The sequence below is a fragment of the Corvus cornix genome, chromosome 3, assembly GCF_000738735.6.
Source record: "Corvus cornix cornix isolate S_Up_H32 chromosome 3, ASM73873v5, whole genome shotgun sequence".
NCBI classification, from domain to species: domain Eukaryota; kingdom Metazoa; phylum Chordata; class Aves; order Passeriformes; family Corvidae; genus Corvus; species Corvus cornix.
In genome coordinates, this window is record NC_047056.1 from 7,551,764 (window position 1) to 7,569,430 (window position 17,667).

Sequence of the window (17,667 nt, forward strand, 5' to 3'; positions counted from 1 at the left end):
TTGATGGCTGAAGAAAGGCTCTCCCTTATTTCAGTTCTCTACCAGCTCTGTGTCACTATCAGAGGAGAGAAGTTCTTTCAAGATTCTTTATTAACCACCTTCTACCAGCTGCATCTGTCATGTCAGTTGAATGCAAGTGGAAATCATTCTTCAGGAACTGCACGTAGTTTTCTGTTGCTGCTGAATTTTTTCACTCGAGGAAAATGTAAAGGTCTGTACTTTTCTTGGGAGGAATCGAGTAGCATATAACAATTTCTTCAGAATAATGTTTTGTTTATGCATTTTTAAAATTTCTTATTTCCCCTTTTTGTTTTACATGAATGATAATTAATTACTGTAGCACAGTCCACAAAGGATACAGTGAATTGGAGCAACTTTGTTCCTCGGGGTAACAGAAAGGTTACTGGCTTTTCACAGTACTTAATTTCACTGTCTTTCTTAGAGTTACTTTTTGAGTGGACAGCAAATAAGGTTTTCTCTGGCTGAATGAGCTCAATAAGGCAAGGTAGGTTATTTAGCAGAAGATTCATGGCTCATCTGTTTAGTCTTCAACGTAGCTGATCCAAATGAGGGTATTTTCTTTCCAGGTTATCAGTGTCCACAGAAATGATCAAGGTAGGAACTTAGCTTGTTTGTCCAATCACTATGTGACAATGGTTATTAAAAAAAAAAAAAAAAGAAAAGAAAGAAGAGTGAGAGAAAAAAGAAAAAAGCTCAAGAATAGCAGCACAATAAGCTTTTTGGTAGAATACTATCATCTCTGCTTCCAAACAGAACGGATTTACCATAGTAATGGGAATCAACCTAGCATGAGTGAATTCATTTTGACTACTAAAATTCATCTTTGACAAGATGATTATATGGGATCAGTTGCAAGATTATGCTGCTTATTTCACAGCTGAAGGACAAGTGGATGTATTGAGTTAACCCTACCTCAGGCATGCTGGGCTGTGCATCTCATTTGTTCTCTTTTATTGTCATAAGCACTATCATCTGTGTTGTCAATAGCTGGCCTTAGCCCACATGGCCCTTATGAAGCGCAGTTATTTATGTGTCTGTTGTGATTCAGAAGGTATTTATAGTACCAATACTGGATTTCAGAACATGTATGGAATAAATGCTTGGAATCTTTTTTCTCTTCTTTCCCCCCCTCTTCTTTCCCATTCTTCTTTTCTTTAAAACATCTTTATATTCCATGCCATCTGGTGCTGATGATTCCCACACAGCAAGTACTTGATGCATGGTGGAGATACCCTGTCGTACTGGCTGCAGAGACAGCCTTCAATACAGTCCCACAGTTTAAAAATGTGACAAGCTACTATTTGAAGAGCATAATTTATATATTTATAAACATATTGACAAATTTATAAACTTAAAACATGGAAGTTTTTCCATTTTAACAGTCTTGTTGATTAAGCCATGGGACTCAGGGTTGATTTTAGCACACAGGAACAGTCTGCAAACTGTTACATCTTGATATATGCACAAATATGCCAGTGTAGATATTTTTCTGAGAAAATATGAAAACACATAATTATTATTTGTGTTTATGTGCATTTGGTTCCTTTCATGATTTGCTTCAAAATGAAACCATTAAAACTGGCAAATAAGAATATTAAGCCTGTGACAAGCCTTTTAGAATCCATAGAGAAGGGAACATGTTTTAAATGAATAAAACCTGCCCAGCACTTAGGCTGTGCTAACAAAAATAAAAAAAAGATACAGACCTTTTTTTTATCAGGATGAGTTGATTTACAGAAAACATTAGGCATCTCAGTTAAACTGACAAATTATAACACTTATCCCTATAGCTACTGAAGTGATTTTCTGGATTGACATTTGCTTGTTAGTATTATAGCCCTCCCATTATAATGTTATCTTAATCCTCAGATAGATCATATTAAAGTTTGATTACTTAATACCTGTGTTTTGTTAATGGGCTTTTCATGGAGAGGTGGCATTACCTGATTGTAAGTTAGACATTTTTAGTGAGATTGGATCAAGCACAGTAAAAGAGGCAGATAAACCTGCCAGAATCTCCACATAGTTTGGGAGTCCCTGAAATAGATTTCTGTTAGTTTTGTGTCACAAAATCCTTGTTGCACTGTTATGCTTTGAAGAACATTGTGCAGGGCCAGGAGCTGGACTCTTATGATCCTTGTGGGTATGTTTCAACTCAGAATAGTCTATGTTTCTATAAACTACTGGTGTACGTTTTTCTGATACTGCACAGATAAATTAGGCAAAGAGTAACAGACATTCACAATTGAGTAAATGTTTCTCTGCTGAATCCCCCAAGCACAAAATACTGAGCATTTACAAAAGGGTGTCTAACAATAGGGAATTCATTGCATATTTTCTCTACACTGATGAAACAGGGGGACTTATGTTCTTACCAGTTATGTTCCAGGGAATAAATACAAAATGTAATGGGAATGTCAGTGTGTATCTCTAGTTACTATCTTAGTTCTCCTCCACACTCTTCTCCCTAAAACAGCACATTTATTTCATATCAGATACTTCAGAATAATTCTGCCATATCTTATCATGACTTTGCAGGAAAATTATTGCCGTGATGACTGCAAGGACTCAGCCTAGAGCTTGCTTTGCCAGCCATTTCACAGGTCAGGGTTACAATTTCCAAGAGTAAGTTGGTAAAGCCCTAGAAAGAGTTGCAGAAGCTCATAAGTTTGAAGACCTCTCAAAGCTTCCCTAGGCTTTCACTGTGGGTAGTATCTGTGCAAAGACATACCAAAAGCAGTAGAGTTCAGATGAGGTGTACTTTATGTGATGGTAGCAGCATGCACACCCTTGTTCCTACTGACTTAGCAGGCTTGCACCCTCTGTGCCATCAGCTGTAATGATGAAAGGTGTGCTGTAAAGGACAGCTCCTGAACTCAGAGGGGCACTAGAGGAGTGGCTGCTCACATCCAGTATTTTGCTGTACTTGAGAAGTTGGGATCCTGGTAACGGATGGTGAGATGTGATCAGCTGGCACTGAAAAATGCAGATGGTGGCAGTAAAATTCTCATTTGCTGAAGCAGCTCTTCAGGAACCAGACACAGCCTGAGCTGTTTTTGTGATATAGCTGGGTATGTTGCCACGGTGTTCACTGTGGCAGTGGAGGATGTAGAAAGCTCAGTCCAAGTTAGATACCTGTGTGTGGGTAGGTGCACTTCACCACACACCTGTCCATGACATACCACTCGCCAACCCTCCCTTTTTCTCCAGGCAGATAAACCCAGTGAAGTGCTGTACCTCATGGCCAATGTGTGCTTTTATGTGCCCTTGTTCTTTTCAGTATGCTGGAGGAGCACTCACTGCAGTAACACGGCCGAGTGTCACTCATTACTTTACCTGTTTTATCTTTTGTGAAATTGAGCCTTTAGCCAGAATTGCCTGAGCTGCTGCTCCAGCAGTCAGTTAACTGTGAGGCTTCTCGAGCTCATTTCTCTCAAGTAATTTGATTCCCACGTGCTTCCTGAGATTGCTTTCTCGCTGAAAGTGGGAAAGGGGGGATGGGGGTGCAGATGGGAGCAGACCAGAACTGTTATGGCAGGCAAATGTAGGTTAGAGATAAAAACAATGCAAAAACATGTTTTAAAAGATCCCATCTCGCTTTATCTTCCTTTCACCCAGTCCTATAAACAAAACTGTTTTTCTGTTTGAGAATCAGAGACACAGGGGCTTTTGTGCTGGTGCAGGGTTTGCAACAGGAGGCTAATTCCATCCTGCTTCTGCATAGTCAGTAAGATAATCCTTTCCTTAAAATTAACAGAAATGTGTGTAAAATGCTAATTAGATGATTCTCTTTGGGGGATAGGTAATCATAAAAGTCTCTGATGGATTTCAACAGATTTTCTGAAATCGTACACGGAATTCAAGGCTGTTTATTTAGGTTGCTGATCTGTTTCCTTTACATTGTGGTGACTGAGGAGTAATCGAACACCAGTTTTCTAGATAAAGTTCTATTTAAGACTGGTTAGTATGGCAGCAGTTTCTAAGTAGTGTACAATTTATGGAGAGATTCTGTACAATCCCCAGTGCTTTATCACCGTTTTGGCCAACTACTCTGCTGCAAGGAAGTGAAAAACAAGCCTGAAAAGTTAATCTTGATGGAGGGAGAATTGTTCTGAAAATAAACCATTCAGTGCATAAACAATAGTGTATCAGTTGTCTGAAATACACATTTGTCTTTGTGCATGGTGTTCATTTTATGTCCGGGCAGAGCTACCGCACTCAGGGTATGCAATTTCTATGTGAAAAAGTCCCAGTTTGTTAGCTAGAATATTACTAATTTGAGCAGATGGTCTGCTTAGAGCTCTGTTATTTTATATTATGAAAATGAGGCTATTGGAAGTCCCCGCTTTGGGTTTTGCTAGTGGTCATTAGTTGGTGCCATGAGACATATGCCTTGATGAATGCAGCATTATTAAATGTTATAAGAATATATTTTCCCAGCAGCAACAGAAGTATCCACAGTAACATTTGTAGGGTCTAACCTAATTTTTTATCTTGGACTTGGTAAGTATGTTTTTAGAAATGTTAAAATGTGCTTTATTGAGAAATGTATTCAAAGGAAGCACATGCTAAATGTTGGTATTATCCAAAATTGACTATTTTACTTGCTTTTCTTGATGAATGGTTGTCATCTGTCATTTCAAAATAGTACACATGCTGCTGGAGCAAATCTTTGCAGAGTCCATTTACAGGGAGGGATGTTTTGGGAATGTAATTCAGTGGAGGTATTTTGGTTTGGTTTGGGGTTTTTTTTGTAATCTTGCATTGCACAAGTTCTGAAAAAGGGTTAAAGAAGATATAAGTCAAAAAGCTAAAAATTTGTAATTTTTTGCAGTATCTGTGTTTCAGTTTATGGTGCAAGGGTGATGTATGATGTAAGAAAGGCTGTATCTACACAGCTGTATGCTAAATTTCATGACTCTAACCCTCTTGCTTGCTTGTCCACTGTGCCTGCAGCTCCACCTTTTCAAAGCCTGATCTATTAATCTAACCTACTGAGAGCGATTCATACAGCTTATGAGGTTCTGTTTTTAAATCCTCACAGAAATGATGTGCTGCCCCGAAGTTAGGAATTTAAAGGAAAATTAAATTAAGGTGCCTAAGTAATGAAAGCATCCTTGGATTTGATAGGTAGAAACCATCAAAGCAAAAAGTCTGTATCCGTGGAAAGATTTTTGATATTGTTTACTGCTGGGGGGAGTTACTATTGCTAATATATCATGCAACATAAGGCCTTCAGTTCATATGCTTATGCTTCATGAATTCTTTAATTTCCAAAGTTGTTTGTTATGATTTAGCTCATAAATTGAGAGATTTCCAACTCAAACATCCCTCTCTTTATAAGGCCTATGGCACTGGGGTCATAGTGTGGTAAAGTTTTGCTGACAGATGGATTAAAGAAAGAAAGCCTTAAGAAAGCCCTTATGCCTTAGGAAATGTCTGAATTTTTCTTGCTGCCATGAAATGTAAGCCTAGTATTTGTTACTGTGATATATGTATTGAATAGTTGCCTGCCTAGAATGACACATGTATAGCTCTCTATTGTTTCTTCTTTTCTTGAGCAGTGGACCTTTCTTAACTAGAGTCAAGTAAAAAAAAAGTCCAATAAAGCATTGTTAGGCCTATTTTCAATTTATTTAGCTGGGGAAAAATGTAACTGATGTTACCTAAAATCTTTATACAAATCTGTGAAGAAGGGAGTTGACCAAATGTAGTTCTAAAATATTTTAAAGAATAGGGAGAAAAAAAGCCCAGATTTTTGTTTTCTTAAGTATAAAAGAAATATATGCCTTTTATTTATCTCTCATTTCTTCTCTTTTTAGGTTTTCCAAATGAGCCTGCTGCCATCATTGCCCTTAACACTATTAAGGAATGGTTAAGCAAGAATCACAATGAGGTATGGAATAAAATAAATTTTTTTTCAAATTTCTGTTTAAGGTTATGGTCTTTGACTCCAAAACTGTGAAAAGAGTAAACATAGGCTTGAGCCTTGCAGTCTTTTATTATTTATTCTTAAGACCAGTGAAGTCAGGTCAGGACAATATAGCCAAGGGAAGATTTTTATATCTAAAAGCTATACTAGAGTTCAAAAGAAATACCTTTGTTTGAAACCATACTGTGCATTTCCTGTACATTGTAATCTTTCCTGGCAAAGCAGAAGACTATTCTTTTCCTGAGCTGTTTCTGAGTGTCAGAGTTTTTGGATAATAATGAAGAGATTCCTGGAAAGGAAATATGTATACCAGTTGTCAGTGGAAATGGCCACAAAGGTCAGTGGTGTTCCAGAGGTCACTTTACAGTAAAGAGCTGTAGGATTCTATTTTCTATTTTTATTATTTTTTTTTGTTTGCTTACTGTTAAGTGTTCATTTTCCCAGAAACACTAAATATGTGAATTTTTAGTAGTACTGGTCATCTTCCAGTGGCAACAGTGGTTATTTGTACAAGACAAAAAGTGCTTTTAACAGAATGATCTGCATCTCTCTTCTTTCTAGTTTTTGTCTGTGTTCCTAGTGTTGGATTGGAGAAGTGCAGTGAAGAAGTGGCAAATCAAATAAAATAATCAAGTCTTAAACTAACAGTCTGCCTGTTTCCTTATGACGACAGCCAGCAGATTTCAGACAGTTAAAGTTGTTCAGCATTTTGTCTGAAAACATTGAACAAAGCATCCAGTGGAGAAGCACTGCATACAGGGACATAATTAGTAGTATTTTTCCTCTAGCAATATATTCAGGGAGCCTATTTTTTCCCAAGAATCTGATATCTGATCAGGGTATGAATTTAGTGGGTTTATGTGGTTTGGTTTGGGGTTTTTGCCAAATTTGAATTGAAAGGAAGTAATATGTTGAGATTTGAGTGATACATTGAGGTTTTCAAACCTGGAAGTGCACTAAGGAGTGCATACCTGTTTGGACACTGATTTTTTTGTAGCGCTGGTTGCTTCGGCTTTCACTGCTGTCACAGTTGCTTCCCACAGCTAGAAATCTGAGCAGTGAAGCAGGAGTTTTGGATGGACAGGCTTCATTAACACTGTTAATGCCTCAATCTCATGAGCTTAGCCCTAAACTTTTATTTTTGGGATCTTGTCTGTTTGTAATTTTTACCTTGGCGTGTAAGGCTAAAACCAATATGTTTGTGCTGCTTACCATCTTATAATTTCTCCTAGCTTAATTTTTATCACATAATTTAAAAAATAGGCTAAAAGGTTTGGTTTTGGTTTCTCCTTCAGAAATAAGCTTTTCTTCCTCAAAAGCTGAGTCTGTATTGTATAGACACCTCCTGCCTTGGTCCTCACAAACTCCAGTTTAACCAGAATTACTTTTAAATAAGTAGCTGTAGTTTATAATGTTGGACAGTGAAAGTAGCCCAGGCTATCCTAAAGCAATTGCTTAAAGTTATCCTACTGATCTCACACCACAGCTGTTTTTTCAATTTGGACGATTACAGCTCATAGTTGTCTTATATGTTGTCTTCCTGACGTCCTGAATCCTAGCCTCACCAAGCTGTGGTCTCACGCTGTTTGATGCACTTGAAGACATACGGGTGGTGCAATTAGTGGAAATCATATCGCCATATTGATTATGGTGATTCAGAGCTGGTCCCCCAGAGTTTTTGTTGATTTTCGAAGGAAGTGGAGTATTAGGTCTCCGTCAAGATACATTTCGAGGGTGTGGTTATCCACAGCTTTGTACTTTCTCACATAAAGCTTACCCTCTTCCTAAGGTTTTTCCACAATCCACTGGCTTGAGTTTTAGACTATGGCACGCTAGCATGTTTTACATATCATAAATGGGACAGCAGCAAAATAAAGATACTTAATTTTATTGAAGACAGCAGTAACTTATGCAGTAAAAGGGATCTTTGGGAAGCATACCATTACTGGGCTGCTGTTATTTAATGGGTATAGCAAGGTGAGCATAGTTATCTGGTTTGAAGGAATTGATGTATCTCTGTGCCAGATGTCAATCTGATCAATTTTATATTATGGTATCACAGAATGGTTTGCATTGCAAGGGACCTTTAAGTACATCTAGTTCCAACCCCTGCTCTAGGCAGGGATGCTACCCACTAGACCAGGCTGCTCAAGGACCCCATGCATCCTGGCCTTGAACACTTCCAGGGATGTGTACACTTACTCCCTTGGATTAGATTTTGTGCTTTGAGTAGTAATATTATACATTACCCAAGCTTTTCCCTGAAGTAGCTCATCATACAGCAATGGTCTGAAAAGGACTTTCTGTTCTTTAATAGAGTTTCCTCTTATTGCACGCAGCCATATGATACAGTCCTTTCTACAAAGTTCTTTCTTAAAGACAGAGCGATTCCCACTACACCCACTGGATATTTAAGTTCACATTTTCTAGTCTGGGAGCAAAACCTCTAACAATCTGGCACAAGGGCAGCTTTTCAGAGTGCTGTCCACATCTCGTTCCTGTTATCACTGACCAAACCTGCTCCCTTGGTACTGCCTGCACTGTCAGGATGGGTTGGTGTGTCCTGCTAACAGCCTCTCCTTAACAAGAGAGGCCTCCTGCACTTGGCTGTGCCAGAGTTAAATTAATCAAAGTCAACTACTTTCCCTCAACCTTTGTTCTGCAATCAGCCTTACCTGTGAGAAGGTTCTGCTCCTTTAGTCCCAAAGGTGTCTGGCAGCCAGTTATGCCCTTGGACCTAACCACTCACTAAGGTCTCAAACTCTTTGGTTGTAGAATGTGAATTGACTGAGTGAATTCAAGAAGTTTTAGTGCAAGATAGATAGCATGCTCACTAGGGAATCTGCCTCCATAGAAAGACACCTGGCAAAAGCAGGTGTATAAGAAGGAAAGCTGAAAATATTCCAAGTCTTTTGTTGTGCTCTACAGCAGCCATGTCTCCTCTTCCTTCCAGCAACCCAGGAATCTGCGACAAATTTGGGAAAGATAAGGCAATATTCTTGTTTTCACCTCTCTACCTTCCTGTAGTACTTCTTTCCTTTGATACTATAATGAAGATTTTTTTACATATTGATACTAATTCCAAATATAAATAAATCAGTTGCTATATTTCTTAGTCAGCCCAGGGGGTTGAAAATGTAACTTGAATTACTCCTGCAAGCTGTGTTGGAGTCCTGCAAATTTCTCTGTCATAGTATTTAAAAGACAAGTGATTTGCATTTAATAAAAGGTTTTCTTATCCAAGTCCATGGTTGTGCTTGACCCCTCAGGTGTTTGTATAAAAACTTATTAGCATGCTTAACTCTGATGTCACTCAGATGAATGTCTCATTACCATGCAAATGGAGTTAGTGCCTTTCTGAGGTTAATTGTTACAAAGCAACAGAGATATGTTTCTATTGTAATTTACTCAACATACAGCCGCCATAGTCCAGCAGCCTAAAAGTCAACTACATAAACTTGGCTGGGGAAAACAACCCTATTGTAAGTAGTGGTTTGGACTGAGTTGTGTGTAACGGCAGCACTGATCCGCTCTTGAAATGAAGCCCTTAGTCAAACTAATCTCTGGCCATGCTTTACACCAAGGTCTGCTGACTTGCAGCCAGAGGGCAAATCTAGTTTAGAAATTGGTAAATGGTGTTATGCTGTAAGTGTAGAAATCCCTTGGAGCAAGCTTCCCAGTATGGCCTCAGTCAGCAGTAGTGGTTAATTTACTGCAGAGCACCTAGGCTATCTCCTTAGCAAACTGTGTTTTCACATTTCACAAAGTGCTCTAGAGGTTTAATAGAATTCTTCAGAGCACAAAATAGAATTTGAGTCCACTCTTTGGGAAATTATACCCTGGGATTCATTTTAAAATGCACATTAAGTTCTTTGAACAGGTCAGAATATTTCTTTCTGGGATAATTTGGCAAGGTCTGAAGTGTTGCCACCTGATTTCCCATAATGGTATCTCAAAAACATTGTGACAGCTTTAAATACTGTCCCCCCTACATTATTGGAGGTGATGGGGAGAGGCTTATCTTTGGGTTTTTGTGGCAGGTACCTAGGAATGTGTGCAATAATAGAAACTATCTACTTTTGCTTTGCTATGTTTCTCAAAAGGTTGAAAACTAAAAAGGTCTCAGTGTATGCCTCACCATACAATACACTGACATGAAAAGCCTCAGGACTTTTTCACTGCTCAAGGAAAGACTTTAATTTAACAGCACATTTAGTTGAAAGTATTGTTCTTTCTCTTGCACAGTATCTCACAACATTTATTATACACCCTGGTAGAACAACAACTAGGAAATTGCGATGGCAATGTATGTGCTGTTGAAATAACTGATACAAATTAAAAGCACATAAATGGGAAATAAATCAGCACATTCTTGATTCCTTTTGTTAGACTCATTGCTGAAGAGAGACTTTCTTCTTATTTTGCCTGAAATACATGAGGTCCTTCTGTTTTAGCAGGTACTAATGTATCATCCCATAGCCAAAAAAACCCCATGACCATTTCCAGCAAAGCAGGGTGGGCCAAATCCCAGTCCAGATGAAATTAGTGAAACTCTGTTTTAATGGGGGTGGGGAGGTGGTCGGGATCACACTTGCTATACTCCTCCTGACAAAAATGTTCGTGAGGAAACCCCAGTTTGTCTACTTAGGCGCACTCCAACATGGGTGCCCTGCGCCTGTGCTTCCTTTTGTACTGTGCTCCATCCAAATATAATATATGGGGGTATTTTCCACTACTGAGGTAGCTAAAGGCAGGATATCTCACACACCTAAAATGGTGCTGGGTACTGGTGACCAGTTTGGAGAGAGATGTTGTGATGACCAGCTACTGCCTGGGAGGGCAGAGCAAAGGGAGCGCTGCCACCGCTCTCTATTGCACAAGGCGGGCTTGCCTGAAGGATCATTTCACTATTAATTTTATTTTGTTTTTAATTTCTCTAACCCCCTCCTTTTGGTGGTCTCAGCAATCTAATTCTGGCTCTTCATTCTTCAGAGACAATTAAACAAAGTAGCATCTTGAGATGAGGTACTCTTTATCTCTGCAGAAGGACGCAGATGGAGACAGCGTGTCTTGGAAGATGTTTCCTGATGCAGTTCCATTTAACATAACCTCAGTTAAATTTCTCTAGGGCAGAGCAACTAACTTGCAAAATGCATTCCAGAAAGGAGTAGAGTAGCTAGCTGACAATATTTAATTAATGAAAGCAAGTTGAAAAAAACCCCAAACGTGTATTAATGCAAACAACTCCCCTTAAGACAGCATGACTTTTAGTTTTGATTTGTTAGGTTCCATGTTTACAGTTTTACGGTTGTCAACAAAACCATGTGAAATTTTGGCAAATATATATGTATTTATGCCTAAGGTGGTATCTTTTACAGCAAGTTTGGGCCTGCGGTGACATGTATTTATTTTAAAGAATATTTATTACTCAGAAATAAAGCTCTGAAAAATACAGGTTTCTATTGAAGCCAACTGACAGATCCTCAAGGACAGTAAGCATGCCGATAAAAATTCATCTGGCTATTTTGGTCTCTCTGATATGCCAATATCACTTGATTAACATCATCTCCTCCCCTCCCCCAGAACTGTTCTCTTGGGTAGGTTAAAAAATGATCTCCTTTCTATTTCTACATTCTAATTAGGTGGTAATCATATGCTGCTCTGATTGAAATGAAAATCAGCCATCATGCCACTGTCATCTTGCTGAAGTCGAAGAAAAAAATGCTTTTCAACTGGTACAAAATTAAAATGATTTACTTGCTCTGTGTAGCTGCTCTCTCACCAGGCTCAGAGAGATTCAGTGCTGTCCCCAAAGCCCAAATCTAACTATCATCCCAACAGACAAGTCATTTTCTGAAATGATAAGGCAGCTGCCAAGGCAGCAATGCTTTTCTTATATGTTCTTCAGGCTGCTGTTTAGTTAGAGGGCTGATAAAGCCAAGTGGACAAAGCCTGTCTTTGTTACACATAATGCTTTATTTATTAACTTGAAAAAGTTTTAGTATTTTTGCTACAGCTACTGAGAAACAGGCAGGAAGGAACCTTCCTGGACAAAACTCTTAGAGCTCATGATGGCTGGGAATGCCCCAGGTCGATGTCCTGTGGGATGGTTTCTGAGATACTTGTTTGTGACCAAAATGAAACTGGGAGAAAAGAGTTGGGGACGTGGCTTTCTGTCAGCTGTTCCCTCTAAAATTTGTGGAGGAGCAAGGAAATCCATGCATAGTGTAGATGTTTTTGCTGAATACCTCTTTGTAAAGGTTTATCTAACCTTCATGTACTGCATAAAAAACACCTTCAGTAACTCTGCTACAGCTAATGAGTGTCACTAATACAAGACAGAGCTTTGCATGGGTACTTTTCTGTTTACAGCAGTTAACTATCTAATAACTGAAATTTGTCAAAGAATTTATTCTTTTTATCCTTACAGTTTAATAGCAGTTATGATAGCAGGAGCCTGGATAGCTTGAAAATTCTACAGGCGTGTAGCTAAATTAACAAAATTGTCTCTACTTCAGGGCTGAGATTTTGTCTTGTTTCTTTGATTTATATTTTTCCTTGTGATTTCTGGATGTTTGGAGGGGCCTTACAACTGTAGTGATCTGTGTGAAAAAATACTTAAAAATAACTAGAAACAGTGGCTTTATTTTTTTTTCTTGTAACTTCTTGCATGGCAAAAAAGATCAGGATAAGATCTTGTTATTTCTGTACTGGCTTTCAGCCAGAAATCTGATAATTTCAACTGGCTCCTCAAATCAACACAATGGTGTCTGACTGAACTGAATCAGTGGATTACAGCTGGGTCTTAGCAGGAGCTGCGCTGAGATGGGGTAAGAGGAAGGAGACGGTGGAGAAGGTTTTCCGTCTGCTCTGTGGAGGTTTGCAAGGAGGGTCCTGTTGTGGAGACAGTGCTTTGGGAGACTCATAGGAGAAGCTGCCTGCCAGGGATGGGTTTGGCTGGCAGTCACCAGCAGATATAAACCAGGTGGGATGGATGGGTACCAGCTGCTGGCCAGGCTGCCTGCCCAGCCACAGTCCCCAGGGAGAGAGATGGCACTCTGCTGGCACAGGCAGCAGCCCTTCCGCACAAGCCAAGAGCATGTGCTTGGTTTTGTTGGCACTTCCCTGGCATCCTGCAGAGTGTTTGATGGCTTTTTTGGGTGTTCTGTTTCCAATAAACTCACATGGCTGTTTTGCTTCTGGAAAGCTGCCACTTTGGTTTGATTTAAATTCAGTTCTCTTGCCTACAGTTTTTCCCAAAACAGAACGTCCAGTGTGGAATGTGAGGGTGAAATCATACTAAAATACAAAGAAATACATTAGGTGAGTCTCATACTGAAGCAAACATTGGATCACCCCATGAAGAACCAAACTGGTATGAAAGAGATAACTGTAAACAGAATATTTTGTTAGGTTTTATTCCATTTTCCCATCTAAGATCTGGCCAGCTCCTACCATCATTTCCGACCACATTAGCCATCACCAGTAGGTCACAATCAAATGTATACAGAAGGAAACCCACATGGATCCTTATAGCCAGAGTGCATTCCCTGTGAGGAAAAGAATGAGTTTATTGCTGCTAGACTTCAGCATCTTGACATATAGCTTGAGATACATGATTCTGACATTTAATAGGTTAGATGATATTGGCCACATACTTCATGGGTTCTGTATCCTACTGTATTCCTGGGAAGGTGAAAAAGAGGTCTGTCTATTAAATAAGAAATGACAGAGCAGATGAGAAGAGCACTGTGGATGTGGAGAGCATTGACAATGAGGGCCAGTGGAAAAATGAGAATGACGGCAGGCTTCCAAGATAAAATACCTGAAAATTAATACAGAAAAAATTGCTTAAATTCAAATGTGAGCACAGTTTAAGGATGCATATCACCTTCCTACTTAGACTTCAGGACAGATTATGGGATTCTTTCATTTATCTGGGATTAATGAAAAAATGGAAAATAAATTAGGTGAACTAGGAAATTCTTCACTTCCATAGGAATTGTAAACAATGCTTTGTGGGAAGAGGTTTTGAACAAACACCACACAGAGACTTACTCAGGGTTTCTCCTTACTTCTAACCTGATCTCTCGTGAGATAAAACAAAGAAGATTAACTTTTACCACCACAGACTGTTCACAGCTACTAAATCTAAATAGAATTAATTTCTTGAAGCCTTATTTTTTTTTTACCTAAAAATAAAAAAAGGATAAATATACTTTGGGACTAGTAAAATATGTGGAAAACAACCAGTGGTTAGATGATAAATACAGGTGAGGGTGAAAGCAGAATTAAGTAGCTTTAAAAGCAATATAATTTTACAGTTGAGATGGAAGTTTCCATAGCACAGAGCACAGCTCTGACTTGCGGTTATGCCGTGTAAATAACAAGGCGGCATTGCCATGTCTCTCTTATTTTCTGTCTTCATCCTGATTCAGGAGCACATTTTCATTCAGGAATAAATTTGCATTTACCAGAAGTAAACGTGGGATGCTTTTCTGAACCAGGAGTATTGAACTTCTCCGAGCTAGTATATTTGTCTCATCTTTGCTATTAGACCTAAGATACCCCTTGGTAGGACGCTTCCCTGCTCTTTAGTACGTCAGGCTGAAAAGAAATACTAAGAACCAGCTGCTGTATCTTCGTCCACATGATCAATGCACAATAAATCCAGGGGAGTAGGTGTCTTCCTGATTTCTCCCCCTTGCAAAACCTAAGGTCTTTCAGGAACCCATCTCTAAATTTCCTAGATTTGATGATGTGTGAGGAAGGGATTTTTCAGGTTCTGCATTCTTTTCTGGTTTCTTCTATACAGCTTTTCCACACACTTAAAAGGCACTGTGTATTTAAACCTCAATCCAGCTACATAATTTCAGGTTGGGGAAAGGGTTTTATATGATTTTCAGCCTCTTCTGCTGGAAATTTCACCTTTCATTTAAAGCCCCTTTGGCCTTTGTGATCCAAAAGGTTAGAAAACCTTAGTCTTATCCTTTAGTTGAGAGTGATGGCCTGTTTTATAGACAAAATGCAGTTTATATGATTAATTTCATTTATTCGTTTTGCTTTCACATTTTTTAAAAAGTGAACGTCAAATGTCTTCTCCATGTATGGAAACAAGTCTTTGAACTTGCACTGTTGCTTATTGTTCTGGAGTGAGTGCTCAAACCTAATACGAAACAAACTTATCACACAGCACTTTGACTCCCCTGAATTCAATCCTGATGCCTGTTGGATGATAACCTCTTCCCTGTGGACATTTAAACAAACATTTCCCTTTGGGGTGGCATATAATAATATATGGTCTGTATGATGATAACCTCCTGATGGGAAATGTTTCAGAAGGGACAATAGAAATGAAGTGCTTTAGTCCTGCTGACTGTGTTCCCTGCTAAAATCTCTCCCCACAGACCTCATATAAAGTTCATTAATATTTACAAAGCAAACATGTTTCCCTTCAGACAGTTGAGGTGCCACTGCCCTTGATTTTTGTTGTATTCTATGAACTTTGATACAGTGTTATATAGCATAACTGCAATATCTCATTAATATGCATACTTAGATTTGTAGAATATCCTAGACGTTTTTTATCTAGTGTGATTTTTACGGGGTATATCATTTGAGAATAAAATCTCATTATAACTACAGGTTGCTTATGTGTGTATGCTCATCAGATGGGGTCTGAGTCTTCATGGGAGTTTGGGAAATGCCTGCCATGCTGTTAGTACTGAACTGCTTATTAGCAAGGTGGAGTTGTGTATATAAGAAATTGCTGTACTGCAAGTTATCAAAGATACTTGTAATTCAATGCCCTTAGTGTAAATCCAAACAGTAAGCTTCTATAGACTACCACTAGTCCTCAAAGCCTTCCTAAATTTTACCAGAGATTGAATTTTTCCAGTGAAGGCATTTTTGCATCACAGTTGCTATTGAGGAAGGGTGGGCATAAGGATCCCTAATCATAGAATCACAGAATGCTCTGAGTTGGAAGGGACCCACAGGAATTGTCAAGTCCAACTAGGGTGGCAGTGTTAGTGTTTGTTACAGGAGATAGAGGAAAAGCCTGAAATAGCTCCCATGTTGAAAGCACAAGCATTTGGAGAAAATAGAGTGGTTTATTTATTAGCACTTGTGGTAGTGTGAGAGTAGTGCTTCAATTTCTGCAATGCTCTCTTTGAGACAGAGATGTCTTTGAGGGACAATCCCATGACATGCAATTTATACCTTAGTACTACAAAAAGAAATCTAGCTTGTATGATGCCTCCAAATAGCAGAAGCTGAGAGGGAAATAAGCAAATGTACATTTTTTCTGAGATACTAAGAGAATAAAGAATTCTTTGTAGGTATATAATACCACATATAAGTACTACTTCAATATGAGATTGCCCAGTGAACTGGGATTTCCACCTAAATGATGAGTGACTCGTCTTTATTGGTGATTTATGGTCACCTTCTATGTTGTGTATGTGGGAAAAAGGGATCTTGCTGCTGTCAAATGAGCTAAGATCTGGGGCAGATGTCTATCTGTGGATAGCCATGGAGACCCTTTATGGTTTTTCCCTCTGGCCTGGACTGGGGTAAGGGGACTGACATTGTCTCTTACACAGAGTATTACCTGAACTTTAGAAATGATGTGCTGAGAAGCTGTTTGATCCAGATTTTTAGTTCCCAGATATCTTAGTTGAAACTAAGGGAGAATTGCAATAGATTTTATAAGTCTACTTTTAGCTAGTGGGTCTTCTGAAGTGTGGAGGTGGAAAAAGTTGATCTTGGATGTCCAACATATCCAAAGCAGTCCCATGGAGTAAAAATGGAGTGCTGTTACAGGGTATCTGGCAGTTTCCAGTATGCTTTGCTCTCCCCTCCTTTGTACTTTCTTTCCCTTTGCAGTTTCTTCCTTTCAACCATCCCTGTTCTGCCCCCTGTATGAGTGGTGAACTTGTCTATTTATATTCTGCTCTATTGCCTGGGCATTAAGCTGAGTGCTTTGGACCAGGAGGTGGAAAACAAAGGCTGCACCTCGACTCTAGGTCTATCTTGTGTGCTGCAGCTGTTGTTTATAGGTAGGGATTTCAAGTCCAGCTGCTCCTTATTGACCCTGTGGGGAAGTGGCAGGTTGAATCAATTATTTGACATGCACATTCTCTGTTGGCACAATTCTCCAGAGCCTTATAATGGCACAAATTATGATACTTGCTAGTGAAAAAAGAAAGTTACAATTTTGTATAGCAATTAATACGCAATTAAGAAGGCATTCTTTTATCTTTCCAAGATTTTATTTTTTCCAGCTATTTTTAGATTTGAATCGACTGAATAGTTAAAGAATTGCTTTTGGAAAGGAGGATGGGAGTAGTATTTTTTCCTGCATTAGCTTTGATTTTTCTTCCTGCAGGGACAGCAAGAAGCACAGACAGATGTTATTTAAAACAAAATTGAACATGAAATGCTATCAAACCATTTACTGTCTCTGAACTATAATGCAGCAGTTCTGTGTTTAATGATGTATTGTTTCTTATTATGCACTGCATTGGTGTTCAAACTTAAATCAGTTTATAAAAATAATGAGATTTGAAGGTAAATGGAGTGTGTATCTGGAAACAATCTATGTCTAAGGTATTTTGTTAATTTTCTTGCTGCCCAGGGTAGTGACATTGCCCAGCAGGATGAAAGGAGGAAGAGGTTGAAGGGTGTTGGGCTGTGCATGGGTTGAGATGTCA

At 38.9% G+C, this 17,667-nt stretch overlaps 1 protein-coding gene across 6 annotated transcripts in view; it reads left to right on the forward strand.

The window, feature by feature from the left end:
- MACROD2 (mono-ADP ribosylhydrolase 2) overlaps positions 1–17,667 on the forward strand; it is an 893,899-nt gene that overhangs the window by 616,873 nt on the left and 259,359 nt on the right. For all 6 annotated transcript variants that reach the window (XM_039569266.1, XM_039569265.1, XM_039569264.1 and 3 more), the window contains one exon: positions 5,844–5,917. In XM_039569266.1, the coding sequence (XP_039425200.1) occupies positions 5,844–5,917 (74 nt within the window). The remainder of the gene's footprint in view (positions 1–5,843; positions 5,918–17,667) is intronic.